This window comes from Oryctolagus cuniculus, chromosome 20 (genome assembly GCF_051225735.1).
Source record: "Oryctolagus cuniculus isolate XC-2025 breed Fujian yellow rabbit chromosome 20, ASM5122573v1, whole genome shotgun sequence".
Classification (NCBI taxonomy): domain Eukaryota; kingdom Metazoa; phylum Chordata; class Mammalia; order Lagomorpha; family Leporidae; genus Oryctolagus; species Oryctolagus cuniculus.
The window spans coordinates 41,279,828-41,307,257 of NC_142886.1; the positions used below are offsets into that span (position 1 = coordinate 41,279,828).

A 27,430-nucleotide genomic window follows, 5' to 3' on the forward strand; every position below is an offset into this window, starting at 1 on the left:
ACAGGCATGATGGCACAGCCGGGTAAGTAAGCCAGCACTTGCAACATCGGCATCTCGCACTGGAGCCAACAGTTGGAGTCCAAGCTGCTCCACTTAACCCAGCTCCCGGCTAACGCAAACTGGGGGGCAGCAGGTGACGGCTCCAGTGCTTGGAACTCTGCCACCTGCGTGGGAGACCTGGATGGAGTTGCTGGCTCCTGGCTCCAGCCTGGCCTATCACGGGCATTTGTGGGCATCTGAAATCTCTGTCCCTCTACCTTCCAAGTAGATGACACTAACTTTTTAAAAAATATTTAAAAAGAAAAAGCAAGACCCTGACCCGGAACAGAAGGCATGGGTGCTGGAGGTGGACCTCCCTGTGAGCCGGAGCTGTACGGTGCCCTCCTTACCCCTGGCCTCCAGGGGAAAGGGCAGGGGCGAGAACCTCCGGAGAACAGGGTCCCGGATGCCCGTGGGGGCTTCCCCCGGCCCCAGCTGCACAAACTCCAAATTGCTGAAGGCGATATTTGACTTCCTTCCCTTTGGGAAAGCTCAGGAGCCCCAACAATGGGAAGCCCCACGCCAGGAGGAAACGCAGGGGCGGCCACGGGAAGCCCCAGGCCCTCGGGGCCACCAGACAACCGGCCCAGGCCGCCCGACCTGCCCCGGGCCTTCCCTCCGGCCGCGGGCGCCCAGACCCACCTCTCGCCCAGCTCCTTGAACTCCAGCTCCAGGTTGCGGTGCAGCGTCTTCAGGCAGCCGTGCTGGCGGATGAGAGCCTCGTACTCGCCGCACTGGCGCTCGTGCAGGGCGCCCAGGTGCTCGTGGTCCTGCAGCAGTGCCTCGTGGGCCGCCGTGAGCCGCTCCTGCTGCTCCCGCAGGCTGTCCAGCTCGCCCTCCTTGGCTGTCTGCTGGCTCTGCAGCAGCGCGTACTGCGCCGTGAGCGAGGCACTCTGGGAGCTCAGCGTGGAGTTCTCCACCTGCGAGGAGAAGCCAAGGACCCCCCCAGAGAGTGAGCAGGCCCAGGAGGGGCAGACGGCAAAGCACCGGGGCCCTCGGGGCAGCCAGGACAGCGCTCCCAGAACATGAGGACTTGCTCCGTGCAGGGGACCAAACAAACGGCCCAGCACACGGTGCCGGAACCTGAGCCTCTGCCCACAAAGGCAGCCTTCTGGGGCAAATGATGTCCTTTCTCGGGATAACCTCCTCCAGCGCCCTCACTGACTCGCTTTAAAAGGCTGTTTTCTGGGGGCCGCCGCTGCAGTGTAGTGGGCAAAGCTACTGCCTGTGATGTCAACATCCCACACGGGCAACAGTTCTCATCCTGACTGCTCCACTTCCGATCCAGCTCCCTGCTAATGGCCTGGAAAAGCGGTCGAAGATGGCCCAAGTCCTTGGGCCCCTGCAACTGCGTGGGAGAGCTGGAGGAAGCTCCTGGCTCCTGGCTTTGGATCAGCCCAGCTCTGGCCATTGTGGTCATCTGGGGAGTAAACCAGCAGATAGACTCTCTCTCTAATAAAGAAATAAATCTTAAAAAAAAAAAAAAAAAAAAAGGCTTGTTTTCTAGAAACAGGAGAGTAGCGACGGCATCCGCCGGACTAACACAGCTGATATTTGTAACATTGCACCTGACGACATGAACAACCACAGGACGACCCTGATATTAAAACCAGACAAAGCCCTCACAAGGAGGAACAACGCCAGAGACCAGCGTCCTGACTTCTGGTGCAAACGGGACAAATCCGACCTCTCTGGACTGTCCCTGTCTCGTGAGTGACACAGGGACAAACTTTCCTCGGAAGCTGCGTGCCTGAGTGGTGACTCACTTTCCCACCGTCTGCTCAGCGCAGATGAAGAACTGGCCTCCGAGGTGGCCCGAGACCCCAGGTCTGCTGCTCTCAGCAGCCCGGAAGCCACTTCATCCCCCACTTCCCCTCTTGAGGTTCAGCATTCACATCCGTGGGAGGGCAGAGCAGGGGCTCAGCCCTTGCCTGGGAAGCCTGGGTTCTGGGCCCTGCTGATGCGCCTGGGAGGCAGCAGGCGATGGCTCAAGTACGCGGGCCCCGGCCACCCACGTGGGAGACTGGAACGGAGCTCCCAGCTCCCTGGCTTCAGCCTGGCCCAGCCCAGCTGGTGTGGGCATTTGGGGAGCAAACCAGCAGACAGAAGATAACTCTCTCTTTCTCAAATAAAAAACTCAGTAAGAACATAATAGCCGCCGGCGCCGCAGCTCACTAGGCTAATACTCCGCCTAGCGGCGCCGGCACACCGGGTTCTAGTCCCGGTCGGGGCACCGGATTCTGTTCCGGTTGCCCCTCTTCCAGGCCAGCCCTCTGCTGTGGCCCGGGAGTGCAGTGGAGGATGGCCCAAGTGCTTGGGTCCTGCACCCCATGGGAGACCAGGAAAAGCACCTGGCTCCTGGCTCCTGCCATCGGATCAGCGCGGTGCGCCGGCCGCAGCGCGCTGGCCGCGGCGGCCATTCGAGAGTGAACCAACGGCAAAAGGAAGACCTTTCTCTCTGTCTCTCTGTCCACTCTGCCTGTCAAAAAAAAAAAAAAAAAAAAAAAAAAAAACACATAATAGCCAAGATTATTTTAAAAATTTCAAATTAGCTTATAAGCAGCTTGGATAGCTTCTGGTGCAAAGAAACCTGGTTAACGTGATTGAATGGAACGGTCGCCTCTCTCCTGATGACGACAGGGACAGGGACACGCACGCAAGCAGAGAAAGGAAGCTGTCAGCCCACACAGAACGCGGCTTCGGAAACACCACCCAGGAGCAGGTCTACCGGGCCCCGCGGCCCCCGCCCACCGCCCGCTGCCCGTCTCCCCGCTCACCTGCAGCCTGGCTGTCTCCCCGCTCGCCCGCTGCCCGTCTCCCCGCTCACCTGCAGCCTGGCCGTCTCCTCGCTCGCCCGCCGCCCGTCTCCCCGCTCACCTGCAGCCTGGCCATCTCCCCGCTCACCTGCAGCCTGGCCATCTCCCCGCTCACCTGCAGCCTGGCCATCTCCCCGCTCACCTGCAGCCTGGCCATCTCCCCGCTCACCTGCAGCCTGGCCATCTCCCCGCTCACCTGCAGCCTGGCCATCTCCCCGCTCACCTGCAGCCTGGCCATCTCCCCGCTCACCTGCAGCCTGGCCGCCTCCCCGCTCACCTGCAGCCTGGCCGTCTCCCTGCTCATCTGCAGCCTGGCCGCCTCCCCGCTCACCTGCAGCCTGGCCGTCTGGGTCTGCAGCGTGGTGTTATGCTCCTGCAGGAAGGCGCTCTGCTTCTGCAGCGTCAGGATCTGGCTGCTGAACGCCACGTTCTGGGTCTCCAGGTGCTGCAGCTGCTCCTTCAGCAGCTGCTTCTCGGCCTGCAAAGCCGCGTTCTAAGGGACAGGGAGGCACAGACCACTCAGTCTCCGCTGGCCACCCTTGACAGCCGCGGCTTTGGGGGCCAGGGTCAGGGTCCACGGGGGAAGGGGACTCACAATTCCCTCCTAAAGGTCACACACACCCTGGAACATAGCTGCAGCCCTGAGTGTGAGAGTGCGCACCAAGGCCGTGCTGAATTTTTTTTTTTTTTTTTTTTTTTTTGACAGGCAGAGTGGATAGTGAGAGAGAAAGACAGAGAGAAAGGTCTTCCTTTGCTGTTGGTTCACCCTCCAATGGCCGCCGCGGCCGGCGCACCGCGCCGATCCGATAGCAGGAGCCAGGTGCTTCTCCTGGTCTCCCATGGGGTGCAGGGCCCAAGCACTTGGGCCATCCTCCACTGCCTTCCCAGGCCACAGCAGAGAGCTGGCCTGGAAGGGCAACTGGGACAGAATCCGGCGCCCCAACCAGGACTAGAACCCGGTGTGCCGGCACCGCAAGGCGGAGGATTAGCCTAGTGAGCTGTGGCGCCGGCTCCATGCTGGATTTAAGCTACTTCTCCCTTTTTCCCTTCAACGCTTCCCTCTGCTTCCTGCTGAGCACCCTGGGAGTGCATTTTCGGGAGCCGGATCCCACTGAGTGGGAGCCCCTGGTCTCCCAGAAGCCTCAGGCTACAGCTCAACCCTACTCAGGAGCAGCTGTAGGGGAAGGAGGGGCTTCACGGTACACCCAGGTCCTGGGCTAGGGGCCAGGGCGCCGGGTGTGGCCTTGGACTATCCCTCATGCGTGCAGGACTTGGGGTCAGGCTGTCTCTGCTTCCTCATTTGTCAAATACTGAAAGTGGTCACTGTGGACTTGCAGAGTCATTGTTGAGAATCAGAATCAGAACACAGATGTGCGTTAGCAGCCTCATGCTGTATATCTGCAGGTTTACCAACCGCATGTTCTGTCACCCAGCCACCTAACTGGGCCACTGTGACCCAGAGGTCACCCAACCCAGCGCACGGCCGCGATCCCACCCAGCTGTTTACAGAGGTGGCGTCAGGCCTAGCAGTTGCAATGCCTGCGTCCCGTGGGGGTACCTGGATTTGACACTGGCTCTGCTCCAGCGCCTGGGTCCCTGTCACCCACACGGGAGACCTGGACTGAGGTCCCCGCAATCAGATTCGGTCACAGCACAGGCCCGGCCACTGTGGGCTTTGGGGGAGGGACCTGCTCTCCCTATCTCAGATAAATACTTGATACGAACAGGTGGGGCCACAGGCCGTCAGCCCCTGGCACACGGCACTGAGAGGTACGGTGCTCCAGGGACCTCGAATGAGGAGGCGCCCTTGGGCCATGCCGGGAGCACGATCGCGGGTCGAGCTGACGACTGGGGAAACCTCATCGGCTCCACTGTCCTGTGCCCCCGCCAGCAAGGACGCGCTACCAGTGGGGGCGTAGGACGGGCCCCCTCCGGCCACAGCAGCTGCCCACTCACATTTCGCTCCAGCTCGATGGCCCGGTCCTTGACCCGCAGCAGCTCCAAGGTGGCCTCCTTGTGGCTGGGTCCCCAGGCCTCCTCCTCCACGTGTCTGGAAGCACCCTGCAGGGGTGCCCCCGCCTCCGAAGCCTGCCGCAGGGTCTCACACTCCTCCTTCAGCTGTGGGCCCGCAACACACAAGCGACTTCCTCAGCAGGAGCGAGCCGGCCGGGAGCCCCGCACTCGGCTCAGCCCTGGTGCGCACCTGCCAGCCGCCTGCCAGCCTGCCGCGTTTGCGGACGGCACACGACCTGTGCCCTGTGGCTTCCCCGTTTCCTGACCTTGGACGAGAGGAGGGTCGGGGCCAGGACACCACCTCCCACCCCCACCCCCAGGAGGGGGGGTGGGTCGTCTTGCTTTCCTGAGCCTCAGGTGTCTGCTCCACGCCATGGAGGTGAGGCCGGGGACAGGGACCAGGTGGTCAGGTAGCTCATGAGCCCGGCCAGCTCTGACTGCTCTGCCCCAGGTTCTGATTCACTCCTGCAGCCAAGAAGTGTGCACGTGTTCACCAGTAGATGTGTGCAGAGCATGGGGAGCACGCGTGTTATGTATGTGGCATGTGCACACTCGTGTACGCATGTGGAGAACATGTGAACCCAGGAGTAGCCTGTGCATGTCCTTCCGAGCCCCTGTGTCCTACACCCTGAGGCTGCAGGCCTGTGTGGGTGCCTGGGGCTCACCCTGTTCCCCTGGATGCCCCCTTCCCGGGGCTGCAGGCCTGTGTGGGTGTCTGGAGCTCACCCTGTTCCCCTAGATGCCCCCTTCCCGGGGCTGCAGGCCTGTGTGGGTGTCTGGAGCTCACAGCTGCATGGAGGGGGCGCCTATGAGCACCCCAGATCCCACTGGGGACACGTGGTCCTGCTCTGAGCTGCTACTCCTCTCGCCCCCTCGGCCTCCGATTCCCACTCTGGCTCTGCGCTGCCCCAGCGCCTGCAGTTCCGATGGCAGCTCCCCGTCAACCCGCCCCGGCCCCACGGAGTGGCTCTCCTGGCTGCCCCTCTGCTACCCGGGGAGGGGTCGGGGGCTGAGGCAGAGCTGGCAGCTGGACCCCAAGCCCACTCCTAAGGGCACCAGCCCTCACCGTCTGGAGCTCGCTCTGTAACTGGTGGTTCAGGCCCGCTTTCTCCTCCAGCTGTGCTTCTAGAAACACAATCTTCTCCTCTCTCAGTGCCAGCGTGGTCTGCAATGCCGATTCATTTCTGCCCTCCAATATCTTGTATTTTCTGGAAAACACCGAGACACGACAGCATCAATGACCCCGCCTCCTCACTGCCAAGCTCCCAGCTCCTACTGCTGACCGCCCCGGCCTCCACACGGCCACCTCCACTGCCCTGAGAGCCTCCTGTCCAAGCCCTTTCTGGGGAACCAAGTGGACACCCTGAGCCCCTTTGATGGCCACACCTCTGCTACATCTTAGCCACTGTCTTGGGGACCTATGCACACTGATGGCCATTTTCCAGGTAGGGAAACGAGTTACGGAACGGTTAAGTAACTTCCTGAGTTACAAGGCTCAGGCACCACGCAGATAAGATAACGAATTTCTTTGGAAAATGCAATGGTTTGGAAAGCACTGCAGGGAAAAGCCGTGCTAAGTCAAACACCTGCTCCCCAAATAGTATGAAGCTCTTTGATCGGACCAAAGACTCTCCTTCTACAGCTCCCAGAGACCCTGGAGCAGTAAGACCGGAGCGTGAGGACCGGGCTGCGCCCTGAGCCGGGAGGGCTGCATCCAGGCGCCGGGGGGTGCCGGGGGGTGCCGGGGGGCGCCGGGGGACGCCGGGAGACGCCGCCGCCGGCCCCGCTCACCTCTCGCTGTGGTCCTCCTGCAGCAGCAGCTCCTTGCTGAGGCCCAGCTTCTGCAGCTCCTGGCTCAGCTGGTCCAGCTCGCTGGTCAGCTGCTGGCTCTTCAGCTTCTCCAGCACCAGGTCCTGCAACGGCCAGGCACCCATGAGCCTGGACAGCGGCTCCGCGGGGTCCCCCCAGCACGGAGCAGCTGTCTCTGCGTCCTGGCTGCCCCAGGCATGGGGTGAGCTCGGCTGGGAGGTTCGGGCCCCAGGGACGCTCTCCCCAAGGACAGGGAAGGACACGTCTCCTGCCCTCCTGGTGCCGGGAACAACCAGCCCACGGGGCGGTGTCCAGGACGGAGCCACGGTGCTCAGCCTCCGGGACCGTGTCTGAAACACGCTGGCCTTGGAGCAGTGGGCTTCCTTCTGATACATGGTTGCCTTTTTTACGGAGTGACAAGCAACGTAAAGCTCACTGAGGCGGTCGGCACTATGGCACAGGGGCCACAATGTGTCTGCTTCCGCCCCAGCTCCCTGCTAAGCCACCTGGGAAACAGCAGGTGCTGGCCCAGTGCTGGCCCGCTGCCACTCATGTGGGAGACCTGGATGGAGAGCTCCAGGCTCCTGGCTTTGGCCTAGCCCAGCCCCAGCAGTTGAGGGCATTTGGGCAGTGAACTAGTGAATGGAAGATACCTTTCTCTGCCTTTGAAATAAGTGAAGAAGTCTTTAAAAAAAAAGAAAAAGACCAATTTGAAATCAACAGAAAGAGGTATAAAGAGGGAAAGATTTTGTTTTAAACTCTGGTTTCCTTTTCAAAATGTGGGTGTGCAACTCACTTGGGGGTTCCTTTTCCCTGACCCCCTTTCTCCCCAGCCCTGGGTGGTTCCCTGGGGGGCTCCGCTGCCTGCCTGGTGTCACGGCTGTTTGCCTGTACGCTTACTCCAAGTCCCAGGATTTGCATGGCATGGGGACAGGGACAGGCGCCACCTGCTCCTCCTCCTCATTTCTTTTTATCAGCTGGAGCAGGGCTCTGGCCACTGGGCGGTGGACGGCAGTGACAGAGTTCTGCCAAGAGACCACCTCTCTCTGTCTCTTCTGGTCCACCTGCCCCATGTACAGGAGCCAGAAGCAGACCCTACCAGGGGCTGCCTGAGCACAAGAGGCCAGCAGCCAGGAGCAGGAGTCACAGCGGGGACACAGGGGACCACTCGGGGAGACGCGAGAACAAGGCTCAATGAGGCCGCCAGACACTGTGGCTGCAGCTGCTGGGCACTGTAACATCCCAGCACGTCCAGAGGGCCCCGTGGTCCCCACCAGGGCAAGGACAGACGCTCCTGGAGGTCCTTAAATACAGCAAGAGACTCATGGTCCACCTTCGATCCTACAATCCTATTTCCAGGTGCCTGTATACAAGGAGGATTAGCATTACTTAAAATAGTGGAAAATATCAGAAACAACCTAAAAATCTAAAAACAATCACATTAAATCTATAGGAATGGGGGTTGGCACTGTGGTGTAATGGGTAAAGCTGCCGCCTGCAATACAGTCATCCCATATGGGTGCCAGTTCAAGTCCCGGCTGCTCCACTTCTGATCCAGCTCTCCGCTATGGCCTGGGAAAGCAGAAGATGGCCCAAGTGCTTGGGCCCCTGCACCCATGTGAGAGACCCGGAAGAGGCTCCTGGCTTCTGGCTTTGGATCGGCGCAGCTCCAGCCATTGCGGCCAACTGGGGAGTGAACCAGCAGATGGAAGACCTCTCTCTCTCTCCTCCTACCTCTGCCTTTCAAATAAATATTTCCAAAAAGAGAGAGAGAGAAAGAGAAGGAAGGATCAGGGGAACCTCCTACTCTGGAGGCGGCCCCGCCCCCGCCGGGACGCTCACCTCCCGCAGGGTCGTCAGCGTCCTCGTGTGCACGGTGACCTGCTTGGTGAGGTCCCGGTTGTCCCTCTCCAGCTCCCTGAGCTTGCCGGCCGCCTCCCGGCAGCGGGCCAGCTCCCTGTCCAGCGCGCGGCTCTCCTTCTCGGCGGCGCACAGCTTGGCAGTGCTGTCGTCCAGAACGGCGTCCTTGAGCTCCACCTGCTGCCACAGCCGCTGGGCCTCCTTCTCCAGCAGCTTCTTGTCTTTCTCCAGCTGCGCCACCTCCTGCTCCAGCGCCTTCCGGTCCTCCTCGGCCCGCTGGAGCCGGGAGCTGGCCAGCCGCAGGGCCTCCAGGTCCCGCCGCAGGGCCTGGCGCTCGGCCTCCAGCTCGCCCAGCTCCTGCTCCAGGCCCTGCGGCAGCCGCAGGTCCTCGGCGCTGCCGCCCTGGGAGCCATGCTCCAGGCACTCCGGCTGCTGGCCGAGGGCGGCGAGCAGCGCCACGTCGCGGCTCAGCACCTCCCTCTCGCGCGCCAGCTGCTGGTTTTCCCGCTGCACCTGTGCCACCTTGGCGCGGCCCAGGCGCACGGCCTCCACCGCGGCACGCAGCTCCCGGTTCTCCTGGGCCAGCTGCTCGCGGTCACGCTGCAGGCCCTCGAGCTGCACGGCCACGTTCTGCAGCGTGTCCAGCGACTTCCGCAGCGTGCCGTTCTCCTGCTCGAGGCCCTGGGCCTTCTCGGCAGCCGCCTGCAGGGCCCCGGCCCGCGCCGCCAGCTGCTCGCGCTCTTCCTCCAGCTGGCACAGCTCCCGCTCCAGCGCCTCCACTCGCTCCACCTTCTCCTGGGCCTGCTCGGCGTCCCCACGCGGTGGCTGCTGCTCCACCTCCAGCTGGCCGGGCCGGCCGGCGGCGTCCACCATGGCCAAGTGCAGGGCTCCGTGCTCCCTCTCGGCGTCTTTCAAGCAGGCCTCGCTGCTGACCTGTGACCTCTCCCGCAGCGACCGCACAGCTCGGCTGAGTTGGTCCTTCTCCTGCTCCAGGTCCTTGATCTGCAGGATACACACGGCACAACCCAGGCCCCTTCACCGAACCACTCCCGCGATCCGGGTGGGGCGGGGCGACTGGACAGCCAGGGCCTGGGATGCCCTCCCACTGTATACCCAAACACCACCCCCAGAGCCAGGCCACGGCGCACACACACAAGGACTGAGATGGTCCAAGTCAGAGCAAACAGCAGCTATCTTCCTTACCCAAAACGTCCAGCAGCCTCCCTCGGTACCAGCTGTCGGGAGCAGGCCTGCCCGCCCCTGCCCCAGCCCCTTCCTGCCCTTGCACGTGCTGCTCCCTCTGCCGTGAGTTCTCGTCCAGCCACTGGGCTTTCTGCTTCCTCATCGGTGGCACCAGCCCCTCCGAGCAGCCACACGCGCCAACTCCTAACACAGCCCTGTGCCCCAGGCTTGCCTCCCCAGCAGCCCCCCGCCCCGGCCGTCTGCCTCCCAGGCCGGGGCCACCCCGGGCAGAGCTGTCTGTCTTTCCACCCTGAGCAGCACCTGCCTAGCCCTCTCCTCTCCCACTGCGTACTGCTCCGGCACAGAGGCTGGAGACAAACACCGGACGCCCCAGCCTCCTGCAGCTCCAGCCTGGGCAGTGGCTGCACGCACACTCCTCACCCTGCACCTTCCTCCCACACTCAGACCTGGGGGACATGCCCAGGTGCCTGCACCAGCGGGGGACAGCCTCAGCGTGGTTGGCCAAGGTTCCCCGCTGAGACACCAGACACTGAGGGCTGTGGCTCATCCTTTGTCACAGGGCTGACACTGTACACCTCCCAGTGGTCAGCAGCACCCTCGACCTGCGCCCGCTATGTGCAGGAGGACCAGCCCTCTCCCGCTTGAAGTCAGGACCCTCCAGACCGTCAAATGTCCCCTGAGAGGCAGGACCCACCCCATGCCCTCACCGTGGGTGAGAACGGCTGGAGCCCCCCACACCCACGAGGCACAGCCAGGAGCGGCCGCCGTCCCTCCTCCTCCCCGTTGGCTGGTCCTGTCGCGGGCGAGTCCCAGGGAGGCGCGAGGCGCTGGCGCCCACCTGCCTGGCCCTGTCGGCCTTCAGGGTCTCCATGTGGCTCTGCAGCTGCTCCTTCTCCCTGAGGAGCTCCTCGCTGAGGGTCTCCAGGTCCTGGCTGCTCTGCTTCTCTCTCTCCAGCTGGGTCTGCAACTTCTCCACCTGCAGAGCCCAAGCCCCAGCCCGGAGCAATCAGCCCGGCCCGGCGGACGCGCGTTCAAACCAAACCCAAGCCCCTCAGCCCCACGCCAGACTTCAAGGGGACTTTGCTCCAAGGCTTTGTCCCACAGCCTCCCCACACCCTCAACCATCGGCTCACAGCCGGCGGCCCGCACATACCAGGCACCCACACACGCCCAGTCCCTGCCCGGCCCCCCGCTGTCCCCTGCTCTGCTTCTGTCACTCTCCTTGGCATCAGACCCTCATCCGGGGGCCGCCTCCACGGGACATGAGACATCATGACCCCACCCGCCTCCCGGGACCCCCGCCCGGGCGGCCACGTCGCTCAGCCACTCAGCACACTCCTTGCTGCGTCTCTCCTGGCACCTCCCCGGTCCTTGCTGCCGGTCTGCTCCCCGCCCCCAGGACAGACGGTGCTGGGTGCCACTCTGGCTCCACATCCTGTCCTGCTGAACCCTCATCCTGCCCTCTTGGCTCTCCTGCGTTCTCCCGCCCCTCCCTGAAGGACCCCGGGGCTGAGCCGGCTCACTGTGCTGAGCTGGGAGCCAGCTGCCCACCTCCCAGCCCTGCGGGGCTCTCTGTCCTCCCGGGGATCCTGGCATGCGGCTTGGGGTCTCCAGGGACACACGTGCCAACAGGTGCTTCTCAGGCCCTGGGCTCCCCATTCCCATGCAGGCACCCACAGCATCACTTTCTCCTGAAGACAAGGGCCCTCTTCCTCGTGGCTCACTTGCACACACACACACGTGTGCACATACACACACACACACACACGTGTACCCTGCAGGATGTTCCCATCGTTGATGTCCCCCACGCAACACCGGGTACCCAGTGCCTCACACCACTGCTGCCCCCTGCTCTCCTTCTGTTGGAACCCTCCCCTCCCCCCTCCTTATATACACCCAGTAGTGACATGACAGTAAGTATGGATTTGGTCTCTGCCCCAGTTTCCTGGCACACAGCTCCTAAGACCCTTGGGATCTCCTAAGTGCTAAGTGTCTTTTTGTATGCTAATGAGATGGTGGGGGCTGGGGGCTCCCTGAGAGCCCCAGGAGGGGCTGGTTGCCACGGGAACCAGCCCTGCTAAAAGAGGGGGGACTTTCAGAGAAGGCACACAGGCTGCAGGCTGAGCTCATCACCAATGGCCAATGATTCAACTAAGCAAGCCCTAGCCTCACACTGCAGCCTGCGGCGCCGGCATCCCACACGGGCGCTGGTTCGAGTCCCAGCTGTTTCACTTCCGATCCAGCTCCCTGCTAATGGCCTGGGAAAACAGTAGAAGATGGCCCAAGTGCTTGGGCCCCTGCACCCACATGGGAGACCCGGAAGAAGCTCCTGGCTCCTGGCTTCATTTGCAAGATCTGTCTCTCTCCCTCTCACTTTGTAACTCTGACTTCAGTAAGTAAATACATCTTTGAACAGGCTCCTGCCCAGAGGCTCCCGGACCGGGGACCAGGTGATGTAAGGAGGGAACGCTCATGCCCCACCCCCGGCAGCTGAGCGGTCCTCTCAGCAGTGAGTAACAGGAACCGTCCAGCAGCTGACTGCGCCCAGGTGGGGCAGCGCACGGCTCAGGGCCAGCAGCTCGCAGCTCGGGGAGAACCTGGGCTCGGACGGGCGTTGGGGGAGGGATGGCAGTGGCTCTGTGGGGCCTGCGCCGAGTCCCAGTAGCTGGCATGAGAGCCAAGTGCCAGGATGCCAGTCGGCCTATGTGGGAACCAGGGCGCGGCCTGCTAGGAGAAACTCCCAGCCCAGTGTCAGTAGTCAAGTGCTGAGAAAGAGGTACGGAGGGAGAGGAGCGGAAGGGGTGTCCGTCTCACAGGGGGCACCCCAGGACCCCACATCGCAGAGGGAGACAACAGGGTGCGCTGTCTGGTGACTGCGCTGGAGCCCGTGCCCCTCCCTGCAGGGTGGCCCCACACACACCAGGGATGCTGCCCGGCCACCTTTCTGCTGAGCAGTGGACCGGGGCTGGGAGCGAGGGGCTCACTCCCTGTGCACAGTGGACCAGGGCTGGAGGGGCTCACTTCCTGTGTACAGTGGACCAGGGCTGGGGGGGCTCACTTCCTGTGCACAGTGGACCAGTGCTGGGGGGGGGCTCACTTCCTGTGCACAGTGGACCAGTGCTGGGGGGGGGGCTCACTTCCTGTGCACAGTGGACCAGGGCTGGGAGGGAGGGGCTCACTCCCTGTGCACAGTGGACCAGGGCTGGGGGGAGGGGTTCACTTCCTGTGCACAGTGGACCAGGGCTGGAGGGGAGCTCACTTCCTGTACACAGTGGACCAGGGCTGGGGGGGAGCTCACTTCCTGTACACAGTGAACCAGGGCTGGGGGGAGGGGTTCACTTCCTGTGTACAGTGGACCAGGGCTGGGAGGGAGGGGCTCACTCCCTGTGCACAGTGGACCAGCGCTGGGGGGGGCTCACTCCCTGTGCACAGTGGACCAGCGCTGGGGGGGGCTCACTCCCTGTGCACAGTGGACCAGCGCTGGGGGGGGGCTCACTTCCTGTGCACAGTGGACCGGGGCTGGGCGGGGGCTCACTCCCTGTGCACAGTGGATCAGGGCTTTGGGGAGCTCACTTCCTGTATACAGTGGACCAGGGCTGGGCGGGGGCTCACTCCCTGTGCACAGTGGATCAGGGCTTTGGGGAGCTCACTTCCTGTACACAGTGGATCAGGGCTGTAAGGGAGGGGCTCACTTCCTGCACACAGTGCACCAGGGCTGGGGGGAGGGGCTCACTTCCTGTGCACAGTGGACCAGCGCTGGGGGGGGACTCACTTGCCGTGCACAGTAGACCACGAATGGGGGGGCTCACTTCCTGTGCACAGTGGACCAGGGCTTCGGGGAGCTCACTCCCTGTGCACAGTGGACCAGGGCTTCGGGGAACTCACTTCCTGTACACAGTGCACCAGGGCTGAGGGGAGGGGCTCACTTCCTGTGCACAGTGCACCATGGCTGGAAGGGAGCTCACTTTCTGTATACAGTGGACCAGGGCTGGGCAGGGGCTCACTTCCTGTGCAGAGTGCACTGGTTGGGGGTGGCTCATTTCCTGTGCACAGTGCACCAGGTCGGGGGGGCTCACTTCCTGTATGCAGTGCACCAGGGCTGGGGAGAGGGGCTCACTTCCTGTGCACAGTGGACCAGGGCTGGGCGGGGGCTCACTTCCTGTACATAGTGCACCAGGTGGGGGGCTCACTTCCTGTGCACAGTGCACCGGTGTGGGGAGCAACTCCGACTAGACTAAGTTACTGAAATTAAGACTTATTCTATGCATCTGCTCTCCCACAATATGGCGCTGGGAGAGGAGTAAACAACTTCTACACAGCTGCCTCCAGTTCGACCAATAACCTGCAGGAGCTGATCCTGCTCCTGACTGGAGGAGAGCAGCGTGCCTGATTGGAGGAGAGCAGCGTGCTCGGCATGTGGGTAGCAGAGTTGGGATTGGCGGAAGAGGACTATAAAGGAGGAAAGAGACAACATGCACCAGGAACATCTATCTGAAGGAACACCTGTGCAGCCCCCGAGAGAGCCGGCCGGCGGTGTGCCGCTCCCCCGCGGAAGTGGGGAAAGTGGCAGGGGGAGCCGCCCTTCCACGGAGGTGGAAGGATCAGCAGCCAACCCGGGAAGGACCAGCAGCAAACCCGGGGAGGGCCGAGCAGACAAAAGAACAGCGCAGGGTCCTGTGTCGTTCCTCCACGAAGAGGGGGAGCGACACACCGGGTGGGGGGCTCACTTCCTGCGCACAGTGCACCAGGGCTGGGGGGAGGGGCTCACTTCCTGCACACAGTGCACTGGGTGGGGGGATTCACTTCTTGTGCACAGTCCACTGGGCTGGGGGGGCCTTGCCTTCCTGTGCACAGTGCACCGGGTGGGGGGATTCACTTCCTGTGCACAGTCCACTGGGCTAGGGGGAGGGGCTCACTTCCTGTGCACAGTCCCCTGGGCTGGGGGGAGGCTCGCCTTCCTGTGCACAGTGCACCAGGGCTGGGGGGAGGGGCTCACTTCCTGTGCACAGTGCACCGGGTGGGGGGATTCACTTCCTGTGCACAGTGCACCGGGCTGGGGGAGGGGCTCACTTCCTGTGCACAGTGCACTGAGTGATGGGAGCTCACTTCCTGTGCACAGTGCACCGGGTGGGGGGGGATTCACTTCCTGTGCACAGTGCACCGGGCTGGGGGGGGCTCACTTCCTGTGCACAGTGCACCAGCTCGGGGGGATTCACTTCCTGTGCACAGTGCACTGAGTGATGGGAGCTCACTTCCTGTGCACAGTGCGGCGGGGCGGGGGGGGGGGGCTCACCTTCCTGTGCACAGTGCACCGGGCTGGGGGGATTCACTTCCTGTGCACAGTGCACCGGGCTGGGGGGAGGGGCTCACTTCCTGTGCACAGTGCACCGGGCTGGGGGGATTCACTTCCTGTGCACAGTGCACCGGGCTGGGGGGAGGGGCTCACTTCCTGTGCACAGTGCACCGGGTGGGGGGATTCACTTCCTGTGCACAGTGCACCGGGCTGGGGGGGCTCACTTCCTGTGCACAGTGCACCGGGCTGGGGGGAGGGGCTCACTTCCTGTGCAAAGTGCACCGGGCTGGGAGGGAGGGGCTCACTTCCTGTGCACAGTGCACAGGGTGGTGGGGGGGTTCACTTCCTGTGCACAGTGCACCAGGTTGGGAGGGAGGGGCTCACTTCCTGTGCACAGTGCACAGGGTGGTGGGGGGGTTCACTTCCTGTGCACAGTGCACCGGGTCGGGGCGGGGCGGGGGGGGGTGCTCACCTTCCTGCTCAGCTGCTCGTTCTCCCTCTGCAGCTCGGCGCACCGGAGGCCGCTCTCCCGCAGGCCCTGCACGGTGCTCTGCAGGCCCTGGTTCTCCTTCTCGAGCTTCAGGATGCGGCTGGAGGCGCACTCGTTCAGCTCGAACACGAACGACTTCCTGGAGGCTGAAGCGCACAGTGGGTCAGGGGCCGCCGCCCACCTGGCCCCGGCCCGAGTCCCGAGCCCCCGGCTGCTCCTCCACCCCGGTCTCGTCGGGGCTCGGCCGAGGAGAAGGCAGGGCAGCGGAGGGGCTGGCGTGGAAGCCGGAGCCCGGGTCACTTACAGGAGCCCTCGGTCTATTGGGCTGCTCCCCGGACCTCCCCCGCAGGGACGGCAGAGGCCGGCCTGGACCAGAACCTCTGCAGATTCGATGGGGAAAGTGCTATCATGCACGCACACCGCCTTACAATCCCAGGAGAGACGAAGCTGCAGACAGGAGACGCATCACCTCCCGTGCCTTACATGGCTCAGATGCACCCGGAGGAGGCAGCGGCGGCCTCAGAGTCGGCAATGGGGGTCTTGGCACGCACCTGCCCAGGCGAGGCACGGCACGGCACAGGGCTCTTCAGGGAGCAAGAGCAAGTACGTGCAAGCCCTTGGAAGGCGGGGCCGATGTTTCCACCCCTCATAGTCCTGCTCTGCCCCGAGCACAGGTCTCCCGAGGGCTGGACAGGAATCATGGCTGCCCCCGCCCCGTCACACGCACACACACACCTGCTGCTTAGCACAACTCAAGCTGCAAACACAACGTGCACGCACAGACCTCCTGGGCCAAGCTAAAGAGTTCAGGGCTCTGTCCTCCCCACGCAGGTCCACGCCCAGCACGGCCAGCAGTACAGGCCCCACGGCCCCGAACGTCCTCCAGGCCCGAGGAGGACAGTCTGTCTCTCCCTAACCACACCCCCCCCCCCACCATGGAACCACAGCTGCTTGCGACACCTGCCTGGCGGACTTGGTCCAGACCGTGCTACAAAACCTAAGTGGAAACACCCAAAACTCGAACTCAGCACTCGTGATCATGAGGACGGCGGCTGAGCAGCGCCTGCGAAACCAGAAGTGCAGGGACACACACGGACTCTCCCGCCTGGGCCACGCGGCACAGTTCTACGGTACCAGGGGAGTCCACACTGCCGTCCCCACTGCCACGTCTGTCTTTCCCATCTTCCCGAACCGGAACCATGCTAGCAACGGACCACAGCTCACGTCCTCGTCCACCTCAGTGCCAGGAGACTCACCGCAGACCAGCTCACCCCGAAGCCACCCAGGGGTCCCTACGGTGCACCCCCAGCAACCGAGCAATCGGACGCGTGTCCCTTATTTATTTATTTGAAAGGTGGAGAGAGAGGGGGACAGACACAGAGATCTCCCACCCACTGGTTCACTCCCCGAATGCCTGCAACAGCTGGGGCCGAGCCAGGCCCAAGCTGGGAGCTGGGTGCTCAGTCGGGGTCTCCCTCGTGGGTGGTGGGGACCCGACCGCTTGAGCCTCTCAGGGTGCGCATCAGCAGGAAGCTGGAGTCCAGCGGGGCACCCTGGCACCGACGTGGGACGTGGGTATCCCAACCAGCGTGTGGACCATGCTCACCCCAAGAAAACCACAAGTTTCACAAGGTCACCTACACCGTTTCACCAAGATGGCGCCAAGGGCAAAGGGGGGAGCTCCTGCCCCTCCCAAAGCCAAGGGCAGCGCTGAAAGGCGTCCACAGCCGCAAAAACAAACAAAACAGCAGCCACCCACGGCACCTCCGCGCAGCCCAGACACCCTGGGAGGAGCCCCGAGGAGCGAGCTTGCGCTCTGTGCGTCATCAGGCTCCTGCACCATTGAGTCCGCTGTGGAGCAGGCGGAAGACGCAGCCCCTGGCGCTCACTGTGGACGCCAAGGCCAAGAGGCTTGAACCGCAGGCTGCGAAGGGGCTGCGGGACACGGCCAGGGCCGCACTCAGCACCCGGTCAGACCTGGCGCAGGAGGAGGTGCACGTTCCACTGGCTCCCAACTGGCTCCCGACTGGGACGCTCTGGGCACTGCCAATGAGACTGGATCACCAAAACGCAGCCCACCGGGCTCATTCCAAACATGGCTTCTCACCAGAATCAAAACAGAGGTTATGTACTTTGCCCTGGTCACCCAGCTAAGCAGTGGAGGGGCCGGGACCCTAGGCCCCACACACCACACAGGCCTAAGTACACCAGGACAGGTGCGTGGCACAGTGGTTAAGCTCCTGAGGGGATGCCCTGGTCTCGTCCTCGAGTCCGGGTCCCAGCTCCACTTCCAATCCCAGTTTCCTTCAACGTGCTCGGAGGCAGCAGACCATGGCTCAAGTACCGGGGTCCTTGCCACGCACGTGGCAGACCTGCACTGGGGTCCAGGCTCCTGGCCTTAGTTCTAGCCGTTGTTGACATTAGCAGAATGTTTCAACAGATGGAAGATCTCTGTTTCTGTCTCTCTGCCTTCCAAATAAAGAAACCATTTAAAATTCTTTAAGAAAAAAAACTACCAACTTCCAGAAAAAAAAGAACAAGCGTGTTCAGGTTTTGCACGCACCATGCCAACACTTGTGCCAACATCATCCACTAAAAGAACTCACGGTCACCGACTTTCAAGGGTTCACAAACAATACTGAACAGATGGAATCAGCAAGGCCTTCTACCCCCCACCAGCCACCCGAGTCCCGGAAAGACCACAACAAGAAATAGCATCAATGGGAGACCATCTTTGGTGGCCTGCACCACCTGTCTGCTCCACCAGGGGGCAGCGGTGGACGTGGACTTCCAAAAACAGGAAATCCTGTATGCACCCAGGCACCTACAGCACCACCTGCTCTTGGGTTCAGAACGGACCTCTCAGAGAGAAGAGGCACCCAGCGGCTTTCTATACCTCATTCTTGGGGATGCTTGTTGGAATCTTCAAAAGCCACAATCAAGACAAGCCAGAAGCCTTACCCGCTGCCTAAGAGCTAAGCAAACACAAACTCGCACTATCAGGTGCCTGGGCATGGTTGACGGGTGCTATTTTCAAACACAGGAATTGGCTCATTGTTTGTCAGGCCTGGAGCTTCCTGCTCCAGCGCTGACTGTGCCCCACCCAGCCTTCCCAGGGCCCACACCCGCCTTGGGGCCCTGGCGTAGGCAGCAGGGCGCCGCCAGGGGGGGGGTCGGGAGGGGAGGGGGAGGAAAAGGGAGGGGGAGGGGAGAGGCCTGGGTGGGGGCAGGTCACTGGAGACCCCCAGGTCTCCTGAGCAGCAGCCACTCAGCATCCACACCCCGGAGACAGACAGCAGGCCATGCCCATCCTGCCCAATTATGCAAACCCAAGTGTTGATTGGGGACCACTGGGGACAGCTCCCGCCACCTGGGGCTCTCCGCCATCCACAGAAGAGCCGGAGATGTCATCCGGACGTCCCCCTGCTGTACCCTGGGGGCCCGGCGTGCATCCACGTGAGAAGCTGAGAAACCTGGCCACATGTAAGGCTGCCAGACCCCTGGGCTCTCCTCGGGGGTCTCTAATGAACCGGCTGCACGCGGCACTGGAAGGAAATCCCGTTGCCTGGGGGGAGGGCGGGCCGGGCGCCCCCTACCGTCCGACAGGTCTGCGTTCTTGGACAGCTGCTCCAGCTCCCAGCCCAGGTGGGCGGACTCGTTCATGCTCTGCTTCTGGGCGATCTCCAGCACCATGTTTTCCTCCAGCAGCTCCTCGATCCGCTTCTTGTCCGTGTCCCGGTCCTACCGCAGCGGACGGGAGGAGGGGATGCAGGAGGGGCTGCGTGCCGGGGGCGAGGGACTCCACGCACCTGCTCCAGCCCCGCCGGGAGAGTCACATTCCCCTGACGACCCCCTGACCTGACCACCCAGGTGACAATGATCAGAGAGCCCGAGGCCTGGACGCTGCAGGGCTCTGAAGCCAGGCAGCTGCACTCAGAGGCTGCATTATCCAATCACGGCTCAGCCCCCACCAGAACTACACCTGCCGCCCCCATCAGACACACCCATGCCTCACCCTCACACAAAGGCAGGGTGGGAGCCGTGCCGGGTGTTTTGCGGGCGCCGAGCGATGCCCACTCCAGCCCTCTTATCCGCACGAGCCACGGGCAGTGGCGGCAGCCGGAGCAAACCCAAACGCCACCCTCCCGGAGCAGGGCCTGGCCTGGCCGCCCCCGGCGGCACCCACTCTGCCGTACCAGTTCCACGTCGTGCAGCTTGGATCTCAGCTGCAAGTTCTCCTTCTCCAGCTCGTGCACTTTGTCACCACGGGCCCGGGCGGCCGCCAGCTGCTCCTCGAGCAGGGCCTTGGTCTCGATGAGAATGATGTTATCCTCCCGCAGCTCCTGGGGCCACACAGACACAGGAGAGACGTCAGGCGAGGCCGCAAGGCTCAGGGGGACAGTCTCGGTGCCTACTGGGGACCCCCGGGGACAGCTCCCGCCACCTGAGACTTCAGCTATCATGGACGAGTGGGAGACGTTGTCCGGACGTGCCTGACTGACCTGGGGCCCGGGAGCCGTCCATGTAAGGACCCTGACACTGACACTCCCAGAGGCATCTGGATCCCAGCATGCAACAGGCAGGCGGCTGTCACGCCATCACCCTGTCACCCTTTCTCATGAGGCGAGCACTCGTGGAGTGTATCTATCGCAAGGAACATCGATGGGTGCAGGAAATCTAAACGTGGGTGGGCACACGTCCTCGGCATCTCCAACCTCATCTGGACAGACGGACCCGAGACCCCGTCAGGCCCCGGTGCTGAGGGCCTCCTGGGGGGCACCTGTGTCACTCACAGGGGTCCTGGCAGCAGCACCCCCCCCAAGCTTCCCTGCAACTCAGCTCCCCTGCAGTCTCTCACGTGTGAAGGCTGGGGGTGTGGGGGGGTCCCTGGCAGTTTCCTGCAAGTGGGGCGTCCTTGGGACGGTGACCTCACAGCACTGTGAACCAAGCACCCGTGAGCCCCACGGGTACCTCCCAGCGAGGGGCTCCCGGGCGCCTACCCCTGTCTCAGGAGGGAGCCATCTGAGCTCCGCCCAGCACTACTCAGCACCCTGGGGTGTGTAGGGGAGGCTGAGCAGCAAGGATGAAGGAATTGGGGGGCAGGGCTCAACACGCCCACGGACCACAGGGGGCGGGGCACCACCGGCTTCCGGACTTTCGGCAGAGGGGGAGCTGGTGGCTTTGCGGGCAGCAGACACGGCCGTGATCAAAGCCTGGCACTGCAGGGGAGGCTTGGTCACCCAGCCCCGGAGCTCGCCTTCGCGCTCACCCCCTGCCGCCCCCAGCTGAGACCACGTGGGCTCTGTGGCCGGCCCCCAGGGAGGCGCACAGGGCCGTCCTGCAGGCGAGGGGCTGACTGCGCACGTCCAGGAAGGAGGCTGAAGTCACGCCCCGGGGACAGGGGCAGAGCCCCAGGCTGTCCTCAGTCCCATGGCCCATCCTCGCGGGCTCCTGGGGCTGGGAGAGACCCAGCCTGCCGCTAAGGGACTCACAGGGAAGAAGGCCCGGCTCCCCTCTCGCTGCTGTCCCTGTGTCCACCGGCCCACACTCCCAGCATTGCTCCTCTCTGGCCCTGAGCAGCCACAGCACAGGCTGCCCCTCCATCCTCACCAACTCCTGTTCTGCCTTCAAAACCCAGCCGGAGTTGCTCCCTATGCCAAGTGCTGGGAATCTATGGCATGCCAGTCTCTGAATCAGGAACTTGGGCCCATGTTCCCTGGTCAGACTTTCCCTGGGGGCAGGAGTGCCCTGCTTCTGCCCTGGTGAGCCTCACGTGAGCGTTCAGTAACGCGGCAGGGGGCAAGCGGCAGGGGGCAGGGGGCTGGGGACGTCTGACAGGTAGGGTACACGAAGGTGCCCGAAAGTGGCTTCCAATGACTCAGGTGCACCTCTGTTTTCTGGTGGTCTCAGCGCCGTTACTTCCCGGGCAACAGGAGTGCTCGGGCGCCTGGCACGTCTCACCACTCACAGCGAGACGCCAGACCGAGCGCAGGGCTCCACCAGGGACCGGCGTGGAGGGAGACGGACCCCAGGCCCGCACGCCCCGCCTGGCCCTGACCCCAACTCAACCAGCAGGCCACTCACAGGCCTGGCCCCGCCCGGTCAGCAAATGGGGACTCTCTCTCAAATGATTTTTTTAAAAAGGGAGACACAGGGACCCCAGCGAGAACAGAAGATCTCTCTGAATTTAAGTTAGTACGTTCCCTGCTGACAACATGGTGTCTTCACGCCGACGCCAACTGCTGGAGGCAGGGTCTCCTCGGAGCCCCGCCCCCGGCAGCCACCGCCCCTCTGTGAGCACCTCTGTCTCCCCCCACCCCCACTCGCATGTCCTCCCTCCAGCTGGCTCTCAGCAGGTGGTCAGTCCTGGGGTCAGACAGTCGCATTCCAACCCCACCGTCCGCCCACTAGCCTGGCACCTGCGACAGTGAGCAAGTTATTAATTAACCTTCAGCTTTCTCATCTGACCAAAAAGAGAGGAGCAAGAGTGGCCGCTAACCCTCCCAGGGCCACTGTGCGATCAGGGCTGGGGCCGGGGGTCCTCAGGGCCGGGGCCTCGCCGCTCCTGGGAAATCCTCGCACGACAGCCAGACGGTGGCACGGGGCCCTGGAGCACCAGGCAGTGAGTGTCTGCAGCCGCAACCACGCAGCCCCAGCGGGGGCACACGGCGGTCCGAGATGACACACGGGGGCAGCTGCGTCCCAGTTGAACGTCACCAGAACAGATGCGGGCCAGATCTGGCCCACAGACCGCAGTGGGCACCAGGACCCAAGGCCAGGCAGGAAGTCACATCATGACAAGGCCACGTGAGGGGCTCTGCCTGGAGTTAAGAAGGGGGGCGGTCTCCAAAATGACCTGGAAGCAGGAGGCTGGGGGACGCAGCCTGTGCAGCTCACCCACTCGGGTCCGGGCTGGTCCCGGGCTGTGGCTCTGCAGCCGGGTCTCAAGGGGTCTGGAACACAGCCACGGGGGCCCCGGGCGAGCAGCAGAGGGTCCCACAGGGGACAGAAGTTGGCAAATGCCAGAGTGGATTTTACTCCAGGTGGCTGCCCGTGGCCGAGGGGCTCTGGAAGACCACAGTGGCAGCGGCACCGAGGGATGCGAGCGATGAGGGGAGGCTGCGGAGGACGTCCGGTGTGCAGACCCCAGGACAATGGCAGGGGCTGTAGCACCCACGCCGCACACACCTGCTTCTGCGCGGCCGCGAGCTGCGGAGTGGAAATGGGCAGGTGGGTGGGGACAGGTGCCCTGGGGCCCGGCCTGGCGCCGGTGAGCAGAAAGGGGCACCATGGCTGACCAAGCTCCGCCTTAAGTCCCCACGTGAGTGGTTGGTGATCCCAGGCAGGCCGGAGGGGCTGGACAGAGAACTTGGACACGCTGACCTTGCGACTGGCCAGAGGCCTGCAGTCCAGGAAGGGGACCCAGCCCGGAGGCTGACTTGAGACCTGCTGGCTCAGCCACGTTACTAAAGCTGGGGCAGGAAGCAGCTAATATGGCCACGGGGAAGCTGGGAACGAGGACAGGGATGGCCGGGGTTAACCCCGATCACCTGAGAGGGCAGAGGCGGCAGACAGCAGGTGCGCAGGGGCCTCGTCAGGGGAGCCGGGAGGCCGCGGCCGGGGACAGGGGACTCGGTGACTGCATCGTGGGCACCCCTGCCTGGCGGAGGGGTTCTGGAGGAGGAGTGCAGGCGGAGCCGCGGCAGCCTACCCGGGAGCACCCAGGACGAGGGTGGGACTGTGCCCCTGCTGCACACAGGCTGACAGAGGGAAGCCAAGGGACAGGGCAGCTCTGCCCGTCTGGGCCTGGGAGGTGGCTTCAGCTCGGGGGTGGGGTGGGGGGGCTAGCAAGCAGTGGAAATGCGCTGTGACTGGAAGCTGGCAGACGCCGGGACACCCTAAGCACAAACACATCCCGTGCTGCTTCACCTACCTATGATGAGGAACCCCAGTGCCGGGGTGGGGGCTCGGCGGGGTCAGAGGGGCCTGGGGGACGTAAGCGGAGCTGAAGCCACCTCCCAGGCCCAGACGGGCAGAGCACACACCCTCCCCACCCCCAACCTGATCCTAGGCACCACCCATCACCTTAGGTGTGTCCCTGGATTGGGGTGTGTGTGTGTGTGTGTGTGTGTGTGTGTGACAGAGACAGACAGAGAGAGGGCAGCAGAAATAGACACACACTCTCTTCCTCTGGGACTGATCACTACCTCTACTCCTGCCAACAGCACCCATACCCGCTGTGCCCAGGCTGACCCCCAGGACACCCCGCTTTCACAGACCTGCCCTCAGTGGGTGTCAGAGCTGGGACAGTGTCCTGCGGGATCTCTGTCTCCCGAGCTGTTTGTTTTGAGCCCAGCCCCGTCTGGAAACCTGTACCCCACCCAGGAGTGCAAGAGGGCCTCAAGCGCTCTGTCCAGGATGCACATGGCACCGGCGCATCTGCCCTTGGCGCTTGGTAGACACAGTCAGCTGATCCCAAAATGTGGAGGAGAGGGCCTTCCAGCACCTTCTTCCTGCCCTCGTTCTCACCCTGCCCCCAGCCTGGCCCCGGGGCACTGAGCAGGTTGCAAAAGGAAGCCAAGGGCCACCCTGTGCACCCACCCCACCCTTCCTCTTGACCGAGGGATGCCCGCTCTGCTCCGCTCTCCTTGCTGGTTCGATCCTCACCTAAACCAGACCGGGAGCCACAGAACCGATGCCAGCAGTTGGAAGACCAGTGCCTCCCGCGGGCTCTGTCTGCGCACCAGCATTTCTGTGCTCCTTGGGGTTAGACGGCATCCCTTGGGCAGGTGGCCCAGGCACCCGTCTCTCCCTCGGTACCCACAGGAGCGTCACAGGCACGGCTGCGCTCACCAACGCAGCCGGGCTCTTCCTGGGCTCTCGAGCTAACCACAAGCACTCACAGGCCCGCCCCTACCATGCCCAGGCTGCCAGCCAGAGCTGCAAGCCAACAGGTGTTCCTTAACTTGTCCATGGCTCCCGGGCTCAGGTGAGACAGAGCCCCCGCCATCGGGGCTCTGTGTCCAACAGGAGGCTGCCCTGGCCATGCTGCACCCACAGACTAACCCCTGTGGCAAGTGGGCAAACCCGGCCTGGCAGAGGGAAGGCCGGGGCCAGATCCTACACTGCTGGGCCCATGTGTAGCCCAGTCCTCCTGCATGGGAGTGCCCGAGACCCGACAGAGAGCCTGCAGGAGGCAGACTTCCAGGCCCTCCTCCCTAGGACCAGGGGGCAGCCCTGGAACGTGCCTTGAAGCGGCCCCCTCAGCCGATTCTGAAAGAGGAAGCAGCAGACTACATCCTGAGAAACGAAGTCTGAGACCCACAGCTCAGACAGGATTAACGTTTGCAACTCTTTCACAAATTTTTTTTTTTTTTAATTTTCAGCTTATTTATTTTCACTTTATTTTATTTTATTTTATTTTTTGTGACAGGCAGAGTGGACAGTGAGAGAGAGAGACAGAGAGAAAGGTCTTCCTTTTGCCGTTGGTTCACCCTCCAATGGCCGCCGCGGCTGGCGCGCTGCGGCCGGCACACCGCGCTGATCCGATGGCAGGAGCCAGGAGCCAGGTGCTTTTCCTGGTCTCCCATGGGGTGCAGGGCCCAAGCACCTGGGCCATCCTCCACTGCACTCCCTGGCCACAGCAGAGGGCTGGCCTGGAAGAGGGGCAACCGGGACAGAATCCGGCGCCCCGACCGGGACTAGAACCCGGTGTGCCGGCGCCGCTAGGCGGAGGATTAGCCTAGTGAGCCGCGGCGCCGGCCCCAACTCTTTCACAATTAAACCCATGTGATCAACCAGGCAGGAGCGGGTTTGAAGCCAGCAATGTCTCTGGGGTCCTCTCACTGGGCTTGTCCCCTCCACTACCCATAATTCATGTTGCAAAACATGAAACCTACTGCGAAGCTGAAACAACTCCATGGCACCCACCCCTGCCCGCGCGCCTCCACCACGCAACCAGCCCTCTGCCCAGTCGGTCTTTATCTTCTGGATGTTACACCTCACACTTGGGTCTTTTCTAGTCTAAGGGTTTAACACCTGCAGGTCATGGGGCCGGCGCTATGGCGCAGTGGGTTAAAGCCCCAGCCTGCAATGCCAGCATCCCATATGGGTACCGGTTTGCATCCCCGCTGCTCCACTTCCAATCCAGCTCCCTGCTAATGCGCCTGGGAAAGCAGCAGAAGATGGCCCAAGTGCTTGGGCCCCCACACCCATGTGGGAGACCTGGAAGAAGCTCCTGGCTTCGAATCAGGTTGCAGCCATCTGGGGAGTGAACCAGTGGATGGAAGACCTGTCTCTCTCTCTCTCTGTAACTCTTTCAAGTAAATAAAATGAATCTTAAAAAAAAAAAAAAAAAAAAAAAACACACACACAACCTGCAGGCCAGCCTCAAGTCACAGAAGTCTTCATGGCACTGGGAGCCTTGACTGCTTAGAAACTAGACTTGGGCTGGCGCCGTGGCACACTAGGTTAATCCTCTGCCTGCAGCACCGGCATCCCACATGGGCATCGGGCTCTTGTCCCAGTTGCTCCTCTTCCAGTCCAGCTCTCTGCTGTGGCCCGGGAGTGCAGTGGAGGATGGCCCAGGTGCTTGGGCCCCTGCACCTGCATGGGAGACCAGGAGAAGCACCTGGCTCCTGCCTTCGGATCAGCGCAGCTCTGGCCATGGTGGCCATTTTGGGGGTGAACCAACGGAAGGAAGACCTTTCTCTCTGTCTCTCTCTCTCTCTCTCTCTCTCACTGTCTAACTCTGCCTGTCAAATAAAAAAAAAAAAAAGAAACTGGACTTAATGCCTCCCCCAACAAGGCCAGCGTGTGGCACAGTGGTTTAACCTGACGCCTATGACACAGGCAGCCCCCTGTGAGCACTGGTTTGAGTCCTGGCTGCTCCACTTCCGATTCAGCTCTCTTACTGATGGGGCAGTAAGCAGCAGCAGATGACTGGAGTGCCTGGGCCCCTGCCACCCCAGTGGGAGACTCGGATGGAGCTCCAGGCTCCTGGCTTCAGCCTGGCCAGGCCCAGCCCCAGCTGTTGCAGCCATCTGGAGAGTGAAGCAGTAGATGGAAGATCAAGCCCCTTCTCTCTCTCTAATGCTGCCTTTCAAATAAATAAAAATAAATCCTTCAAAAAAAGCTTAGGATGGATCCCATGGAAATGTGCACCCCTGAGCCCCACGGAATCTGGGCTTTCGTGGAAAGCCAGGGAAATTATTGACTGAAACAAAAACACAGTGGCCCAGCAAAGCCCCCTGTGCAAGAAGGCGGCACCCAGCCCTGGAGGGACCGACTGGCACGGGCCCGGTCCTGCCGCTGCTCCTGCCACTGCTCCTACCAGAGGCACCCTGTCTCCAGCTGCACCCCAAGTGAACGCCCACACACACCTGGGGGCTGGGGGGGGGGACAGTGGGGCAGGAAGGCCTGTGGTCCTGTGCTCAGCCTTTGCAGGTGTCCGAGAGGCTGGGGGGTGGGGGCGCTACAGCACAGGCGAGCAACGCCACCGAAGGCCAGCCCCAGAGAGGATCCACCAGCGGGTGTTTCTCCTCCCAGGGGGCAGCGACAGCTGAGAACAACCAGGAAGGACACGGAACAAACTCCCGCTCCAGGGCAGGCCCTGGCGGACGCGGTCCTCAGTAGAGTGAGCCAGAGACACGCGTGCACGCCCCGCCCCGTGACCACGCCTGGGGTGGAGGAGCCCCCCTTCCACACCTGGGCCCACCAGCTCCACGGACCTCTCACCAGTCACCCCCAACACCCCAGGGCCTTGTGGCCCCAGCCTGGCCACGGGTCGTGCCACACGCTTTGTTCCCAGCTCTGCACGGCTCTCCTTGCCTGGCTCACTCCTCGGCGCTCACTCTTCGGCTGCCTCAGCAGCCATCAACTCAGAGGCTACCCTGGCCAGGGGCCGGC

The 27,430-nt window shown here is 62.7% G+C and overlaps 1 protein-coding gene across 7 annotated transcripts in view; it reads right to left on the minus strand.

Moving 5' to 3' along the window:
- CCDC88C (coiled-coil and HOOK domain protein 88C) overlaps positions 1-27,430 on the minus strand; it is a 122,216-nt gene that overhangs the window by 21,934 nt on the left and 72,852 nt on the right. For all 7 annotated transcript variants that reach the window (XR_016226854.1, XM_051826128.3, XM_051826127.3 and 4 more), the window contains 10 exons: positions 19,720-19,866; positions 19,120-19,264; positions 15,506-15,669; positions 10,579-10,716; positions 8,520-9,539; positions 6,660-6,781; positions 5,935-6,076; positions 4,812-4,973; positions 3,187-3,348; positions 682-959 (listed from right to left, as the gene is read on the minus strand). Coding sequence is in view for 6 of the 7 variants with exons in the window: in XM_051826128.3 (XP_051682088.3) it covers positions 682-959; positions 3,187-3,348; positions 4,812-4,973; positions 5,935-6,076; positions 6,660-6,781; positions 8,520-9,539; positions 10,579-10,716; positions 15,506-15,669; positions 19,120-19,264; positions 19,720-19,866 (2,480 nt within the window). In the remaining variant the exon portion in view is untranslated. The remainder of the gene's footprint in view (positions 1-681; positions 960-3,186; positions 3,349-4,811; positions 4,974-5,934; positions 6,077-6,659; positions 6,782-8,519; positions 9,540-10,578; positions 10,717-15,505; positions 15,670-19,119; positions 19,265-19,719; positions 19,867-27,430) is intronic.